General features: G+C 47.5%; 2 protein-coding genes across 2 annotated transcripts; one reads left to right on the top strand and one right to left on the bottom strand.

Annotated features, from left to right (window-relative positions):
• Nucleotides 1-574, top strand: BJ212DRAFT_943323 (uncharacterized protein). Its single transcript, XM_041344407.1, has 3 exons — nucleotides 1-91; nucleotides 147-269; nucleotides 318-574. The coding sequence occupies exons 1-3, from the start codon at nucleotides 73-75 to the stop codon at nucleotides 467-469; spliced, it is 294 nt and encodes a 97-aa protein (XP_041184789.1). The 5' UTR covers nucleotides 1-72; the 3' UTR covers nucleotides 470-574.
• A 1,551-nt stretch (nucleotides 575-2,125) lies between these two features.
• On the bottom strand, nucleotides 2,126-2,428 carry BJ212DRAFT_1254192 (uncharacterized protein; the record flags this gene model as incomplete). Its single annotated transcript, XM_041329750.1, has 1 exon — nucleotides 2,126-2,428. A coding segment is annotated over one exon (303 nt), but the record flags the coding sequence as incomplete, so codon positions are not given.
• Between the last annotated feature and the right edge of the window lie 5,932 nt (nucleotides 2,429-8,360).

Genomic DNA, 8,360 nt, shown 5'->3' with positions numbered 1-8,360 from the left:
AATATCCTCGTCACATTGATCGACCTGTTCGAGTTCGATAAGCAAGGTTTGAGCGGTGGGCCACGTGGCTTAATGACACTCGCTGAATTCGGTCCGTATCTGAAACCATCTAAGGAGACCCTGCTTACCAGATAAATTGCTACTAGAGGATGTGCGTACCGAGCTCGCACGTGGTTCGCACATCGGCAAACTAGTTGCGTTTTCAAGAGATAAAGTAGTGGAAAAGAGCAACGAGGCGACTGAGGAACTCGCACAGCTATCGAAACATGGTACGGCCTGTCAAATTTTTGCTCCAGGAAAACTGATATTTGTTTCAGATGAACTTCGCAAACGAATCATTGATAGAGGAGGCCTGGACAGCATAGTCGATAATTTGGCGAAACCAGACCATGCGTTATTCGCTGCGAATGCACTTGTGACTCTCATGCAATATGGTGAGTGCTCCAAGACATTTTGTCAACAAGTTTGACTGGGCTGTGTTCAGACGACGCCAAGGAACGGATACTGAACACTAAAGTGGACCTATATTTGCTGCAGATGATCGAGGGACGCATTTTTGATGGAACCGTCGGAAGGGAGGGCATAGACATCCTTGCGGAGATATTCAAAAATGGTTTGGCAATTTGGTATTCCTGCGGTCTATGGGGTTCTTACGAGTTGTGCAGACGCCTTGCGATCCATGATGTTAAAGCCAAAGAATCCACCGTCATTCGATAACGGTTCTTGGAATTTCGGCGGCAAGGATGCACGTCGACGGCTACTCAAGAGCTTGAATGCGGCAAACGACGTATGGAAGAAGGACGACGCACAGACTGGTCGAAAAGCCGGCCACAGATGATTCCGATAAGCCAACAAATGTTTTTGGGATTTTGCGCAAGATGATCGAAACAACTCGGCTCGACTCTGTTCAGAATAGTGCTATCAATTACCTGCGCATTATCGCTGATCACGGTTGCTTACGTATTGCTGTCAAGAATGTACGCTGATTAAGATACAGAGGACGCACGCCAGGCGATGGTTGGCGTCGGAATCATAGAAACCTCTTTTGTGGTGTCTTAAAGCCACGGGTGTGAACATTCTGGCTCTCAATGATGTTTTAGCAAAGATTGCGCGTCACGGTGAGAGTTTAAGACAACCTGTCGCGTAACAATGATGCTCATGAAAACCTCAGATTCGTTACGTAGTGAAATCATCAAGAATGACAAGATACTGGCTGAAATGCTCAGTAGTCATTATCCTGTCGAGGCTCTCCGCATGACTGCCACATTGGAATCTTTATCGTCTCATAGTAAGTACTCGCCTAATGCTAAGATTCAAAGCTACAACACTTTCAGGAGAGATACGCGAGGAAGTTCATAAGATGGATGAGTACCAGAACCTGAAGAAGGATGCACTGTACTACTTAGATCCGCATCACCACCCCCACGAACATGGTTGGTTTTTTCTGCAATATCTTTTCTCGACCGTGCTGAAGCTTGGTTTTAGATCTGTATACCTCTGCATCCCAGGCCATCAAATCGGTTATCGGAGCATTCGACACGTATGACAGAACAACGCATCAAAACGATCCCTCAACCCCTACTTAGATCCGTATGACCACCCTGACGAAATTGGTCAGTCATTTTGCAAATGTCTGCTTTTATCATGCTGAAGTTACTTTTAGATCGGTATATGATCTGAGGCATGTGATGATGCAGTCGCAGAGCAGGTAACCAAACTCCCGACGACCGCAAAGAATAAATATAGGATGACGATGTCAATACTAGGCTCTAGCAGCAACACCTCTGTACTTCAGTGTATCAGCTTTATCTTATTCCGAACTGTGTGAGATGAACTGTAGTATTGACGGTCAAGTCTGAGATGCAATTTGCCTGGATGGATCCTTGAGGCCATACATATGATATCATGGACAAGTGGTTCCGGGTAGACTTACCGGCGGACTGCCTGCGCTCTACAAGATTCCTGACAGTCCCAACCAATCTGCTGAACAGCGAAGTAAAAGTAAAAAAGACTATGAGTCTTCCGTAAAAGAACTCTTTCTCCTTCTCTTCCTTGGTCGCATCGACAATCCCTGCAGCGACTCAACAGCCTTCGGTAATTCGGGAGCAATGATGTTGTTCGAGAGTGTGACCAAAGACCTCCCGAGAATGCCAAGAACCGCCCCAAAGATACAAGCGACACCGCAGAACATATAGAGGGGGTAGAGTGCAGCAGCTACGCTGGAAATGATCGTGTATGGGGTGTAGACTGTGGCGTCTAATACGATATGGAAGACGAGTATAACCGGAGCAAGCAGGCGGGATACAAGGGGCACGAAGATGAGTAACGGAGTGGCGAGCGCGACCACAACTCGTGAGGCTTGAGACAAGAAAGTGCGCAGAAGACTGAATGTCGCACGAAGTATGGGAATGATCTGCGTGATAGGCGGTTGTGTACTGAGCTGCCCCGTTGCTGTCGGCAACAAAGATGCGGTCGCAGTGATGGTGGACGTCATGTTGGAAACCCGTTCAGCTATTAGAAGTTGAATTATCGTCTCTGGAAACTCGTGAAACGTATGTGCGCTGCGGCTAAGCCAGATCTAAATTCATGTACGAAGTCGCGTGAAATTCAGTGCGCAAGACAAATGCCATCTAGAGTCAGGCGTACCGGAAATTTTCGAAGGTCTGTACAAGGTTTGGGAGTTTAAGTGTGAATGAAAGAAGTTTCAGGCTCGAGTCTCGACAGACGACCGTTGCAACGTCCAGGCCTAGGGCTTAGTAGTTCGTGTTCACTTGCCAGGATCCGAGCACCAGTGTCAGAAAACCTGTCCTAAACGGGACTCGTACCTAAACCTTACGGCGTACAGCGCCAACACTTGGTGTAAGTATTTATCCGAGGCCTGACTCCAATTACATAGAGTTCAACTCAGCGGCAAATGGACCCATATATGTATATATAATTTAGTATATACAACTGGTAGTCCAGTCTCCAATATTCGCTCTACCAGTACCCCGCGGTAGCATATTTATTAATGCAGGTATTAATGTAATATAATTATCCTGCGAGAAAAGTGTCAAATCCTTCTGGTGACAGGTGACACTTTTGGATCCGAGATTTGAATGATAATTTTATGTAAAGTTGCTGCGTATTGGTCGCCTTCGTGTACATACGCTCTCGTGATATCCTTCCAATCAAGAGATTAGGATGTTACCACACTCCAGAACCAGGCACACTCATACACCCATATATTTCCTTATCTACGTCAACGATGCGCCAAGCTTTAGGGTGCGCATGGAGGGGCGACATAAAATAGGCGAATCAACTTCTCTGACAGTCCGACTTCCAAGCGCCGGTTTCCAGCTTCTTCCTCAGTTCACAGTTCGGCTACGCCTTCACGTCCTCTCAAAATGAGTCTGGAATCCTCCGGTGTATTCAAGGACCAGAAACATCATGCAGGAGTTTCTTTGTCGACCAAGGATGTTGACACTGGTGCTCAGCTCGTCGCTGGATTAACTTCAACTCTTCATCCCGATGAGGCTTTGAGAATAAGGTGTGTTGTGAAACTGCATCCACATCAATATCGTTCGATTTTGTTTCAGGAAGAAGATCGACAAACATATCATGCCTATGATGTGTGGTGAGTACCCAGTTGTTTGATTCGATAATGATCGTGTCTGACAATCACGGTCCAGTTCTCTACTGGTAGGTTGACTGTATTCACCACGAATCAGCGCTCACTCGCGCAGGGTCCAATTCATGGACAAGACAACCCTGGGTTCTGCGGCTATCCTTGGAATTGAGTAAGGACTGTCTCGAGACTAGCCAAACCGGCACTGACTCTGTGTGTTATCAGGCAGGCCACCCACCTGACTACGAATGAGTAAGCCGTTCTTATCTTGGAGTTGAAGCTCAAGTCTGAAATGAAACTGTCTTCAGGTACAATTGGTGAGAAGATATGCACTACTCAATTTTACATGTGCCTTACGGTATCTTCCAGGCTTGGCACAGTGTTCTACCTCAGTTATCTTGTCTTTGAGTATCCCCAGAACCTTGCCCTCCAAAGATTCCCGGTCGGGAAATGGATGAGGTAGGCTTCAAAGCATTATCAATATGAATTTCAATAACAGCATGCATCAGTATCAACATCTTCGTCTGGGCAGTTGCACTGGCATCTCATGCAGCGTGCAAAAACTTTGCTGGGCTTCTTGTTGTGCGCCTGTTGCTAGGCGTATGTGAGGGGTCAATCACTGCCGGGTTCTTGATCGTTAGCTCCATGTTCTACACGCGGACGGAACAAACCCTACGGGTTGGTTATTGGTGTAAGTTCCAATTCGCAAATGATCGGCAGGTCAACTAATCAAACGCGTGGGGAGCCTAGTCCTCATGAATGGCACTGGTGCGTTTACAAAAATGCAACGCTTGATGTTGCCGCCTAAGCCAACAACTCTCTAGCACAAATCATCTCTGGTTTCATCAGCTTTGGTACTTTGCACATCAGTACCAAAGGGTTTGAACCGTGGCAATGGTCGGGCATCCCTTTTCACTACGCATACTCTGTCTAATAGATCGCAGGCTCATGATCATCACTGGATTAATTACACTGGTCCTGGCCCTTTCATTCTGGTGAGTTCGTAGAGGTTTCTAGTGCCTTGCCCCTTTAACTAAGGCATCACCGCCGGATGAAAGGTTCTTATTCCCCGACTCACCTACGAACGCCTGGTTCCTCACTCCTGACGAGCGGGCGAAAGCCGTGCAACGCATCAAAGTATGTTTGTCAAACGAAATGAATGAGCTCTTATCTTACAATTAGCGCAGGAAAACCAAACAGGCGTAGAAAACAAAAGATTCAAGAAGGAGCAGTACGTATTAGATGCAATTGTGATATTTCACGACTCACATACTACACATCTCTAGGATGATCGAAGCCCTGACTGACTATAAGACATGGCTCTTTGCCCTCTTCTCGGCTTTGGACAATGTGCCTAACTCATTGACAAACCAGCAAACACTCATCCTCGCTTCGTTCGGATTCAATGCTCTACAGACGACTCTATTGTCCTGTGTTCCTGGTGTCATTGAAATCTTGACAATCTTCACTGGTGTCCGGATTGCTGCACGACGGCCCAATTCCAGAGCATATGTTGGTGCTGTGTACTTCGTCCCGGCGTGGTTGGGCATCTTGCTGGTCAACCTACTACCTTGGTCGAATCAGGTACGTGGCTTACTTCCGTGATCTTGACCTCAATATCCCTCATTACACAATATTAGACTGGACTTCTGATCGGCCAGTTCCTGAGTGCGTTTGATACCTGGAGTGTGTTTGTGTACTCATTGCTCCATAGCTGGGTGCAGTGTGCCTGGGTTCGTACTATCGTTGTCGTGGCTCAATAGTGTGACTGCTGGCCATACGAAGAAGGTAGGTGCTCTGCAACTTATGGAAGTCGCCCCTCAAGTCAAAACCAACCTGCAGGTTGTTACTAACGCCATTATGCTCTCGGCATATTGCATTGGCAATGCGGCCGGCCCTTTCATGTGGAAGACACAATACAAGCCGCGGTAGGTTATTATTCGAGTGACTCTAGGAAGGAAGGAATCATGATTCATGTGCAGTAACCACGTCCCATGGGCTGTGATCGGTGCATGTTACGTCGTCTGCCCGGTACTTCTCCTTGTCATCCGTGCCGTTCTTGCCCGAGAGAACAAAATCCGTGACGCTGAGCCTGTTGACGACGAGGAAGAATACGTCATCGAGAGAATCACTGAGGATGGGAAGCGTGTAGAAGTTAAGGTCGACAAGGTGGGTTCTCCGAATCAATGGTTGTGGTTTGTATACAAGGCTGATACCCTGTCTGCACTAGGAATTCCTGGATTTGACGGATAGGCAAAACAGGGACTTCAGATACGTTTGTAACATTAAGTATGCGTGATCCCTCTCTGCACATTCATTTGTTAGTATACACATATTTTCGTATTCGTGTCGACAATTTGTCATACTCATTGATGACGACCTAGATGATATCATGACATTGCACCCTTATGTACACGTCAATTACAAGAAACTGCGCCGACTCCAATTCCACATGTTGTGTCCACCTGAGGTCAGGATTGGTTTCAAGCCGTTATCTCGGGAACAAAAAACGCCCGAGCTCAACCTTGAAATTATGGTATATAGCGCACACTTCAAAGTTCAATGATATCTCAAGATGCCAACGCAGGGCTTTTGCAGGGTTGTAGACCGCAATGAATTGATCTGGCCCTTGTCTGAGGATGACTAACTTAGCGGAAGTAGAGGGTCACCGCTGGCCACCCCTGATCACATAAAGGGACAGCCAGCACGTTTCCATGGGCCAACGGGCTCCAACGAGCCTATCAGTGCACGGACATTCGACATAACAACAATAACGGCGTCGTCGTCGTTGCGAGATCCGCACACCGGGCTTGTGCTTAATGGTGTCATTAGTACGTACACCAGGCACTAGCATGTGTTGACGATAATCATCAGTGGTCAGGATATATGGCACATACACACACGATAACGATACTAATATTTAGTACGTGTACAGATCGATGAGCGCAGGCTAATCATAACTCTTACAGATCTAGAATATTAATGGTGCCAGTTAATTATGGATGACGTGGAGCGCTTGCATATGGGGCCGCCGCCGCATGGCTCACTGGTCAGCCGAGGCAACATTATGAATCAACACCACAATAGTGCTGCCAGCTGGAGACCTATTAGTAATTTCATCTCGACGTTTCGTACGACGATACCAGAAATGACGCTTCTCAACATGGACTGTTAAGATAAATATTGTATTTGCTCTCAGTCTCGTTATTCCTCTCGTCATATCTGCCTGACAGTTTGCTCAGTTCATACCTCGATAAGTCATCTATGGGAAGGATCTTCTGTCGTTTATGACAGCATTTTGGGCCTCTCCAACATGCATATTCGGTCACCTTTCGCGCTTTCTTGACGCCGCCGTAGTAGCATGCCCTCGCAAGAACAATTTCCGATTTTCTACTTTGTTGGAGCGCAGAGTGGACACAGCCCCATTATTCGGTCACTGGGCGTTATGTGAGACATCAAGCGACATAGGTCCCAGAAGTATCGGAGTGATACTATGAAATTACTGGTGATAATATATTCATATTGACCCTGTGCTAGCTCGAATGCTAGGCTTTATGCTGTTCGTCTGCTACATTGCCTACTAATGAAGATTTCCAAGCTTGACCGACTGAAAAAAACCATCATTTGGTGCCTATATGCGTCCATGTGGTTATCAATGCGTATGCGGTTATGAAGTCTCTGGAAACCATGGAGGCTGAGGCCAGGTTACAGTTTCTTTTGAAACGCAGAGCAGACACACATTTGGGGGAGAAACAACTTTGGCTTGCATTGGCGTAAATGACTACCATCGCGTTGCAGCCTACTGATGACGTCGATGAATATCGTCTAATTCCGCATTTAGCAAATTCACCCCTGTACAGTATAGTTATTCTATTAAACGTCAGCCGCTTGCCGCCTGTGGTATATAAACTCCCTTGGTTCTGCTTCACCTCCTTCACCGCTCTTTCTTCCACTCCGTTCATCTTCACATAGCTTTCGATCTCCTCATCTCATACCGGATATTCGACTAAGGTATGTGACTGTAAGGTACATGCCGCGGCGTTGGCATCCTCTGACACTCGTCCTATCACCAGCCCTGCCTTTTATCTTCCACGCTCAGCACCATAGAGTATGTCAGGTCTCGAGCTCACTGTCTATGTAGTAGGCGACTAATCCTCATCGCACCCAGGGTCTGGCATGAGACATCCACAGGACGCAACAGCTGCTAGTATGTCTTACCGCCACACCTGCCAGCCTCACCACTGACGCTACTTTTTGTCCACGCCTACAGCTACCTTTTAATGGACATCAACATTTAATGTTTAACACTCGAGGTTCTGACCACCACGGACGTCGTTCGCGGCGTGGACCGTGATAGCACAGGGACAGAGCCTGGATCGCCTGACCCACCCCGACCCACGTTGACCCAACACTTTTGTTGCTCGGTGAGCTTGGGCGCGAGATGAGGAGTACGCCCTGCTTTTATTCGTCTTCGGGCCCCGCCACTGATATCATGCCATCTATAAGGTATTGGCGGTCGGTATCGTTCACGTCGGGACTTTGTGGGTGGCTCGGGATGTGGAACTTGGGTCCCCTGTTCATGAAACTAATGATGCCCGCCGAGCTCAGTCTCCGCGTCAGGTTGAAGTTGCAGGTGTATGGCTGACGTTCCACCCTGCTCGCCCACTCAGAGTCCCCAGTCCGATCGTGGCACACTGCCATCATTAAACCAAGTCTGTTTCCTCGTCAAGATGCTCACGAGCCGAGGTCGACA

The sequence above is a fragment of the Suillus subaureus genome, assembly GCF_016647635.1.
Source record: "Suillus subaureus strain MN1 chromosome Unknown BJ212scaffold_614, whole genome shotgun sequence".
Lineage (NCBI taxonomy): Eukaryota > Fungi > Basidiomycota > Agaricomycetes > Boletales > Suillaceae > Suillus > Suillus subaureus.
The sequence above is the reverse complement of the archived record's forward strand: the minus strand, read 5'-3'. Positions and strand labels throughout refer to the sequence as shown.

What these genes read in the sequence shown, in the direction of transcription:
- BJ212DRAFT_943323 (XM_041344407.1), top strand. An exon ending in CGCACAGCTATCGAAACATG is followed by an intron (nt 270 to 317) that starts GTACGGCCTGTC and finishes TATTTGTTTCAG; the next exon opens with ATGAACTTCGCAAACGAATC.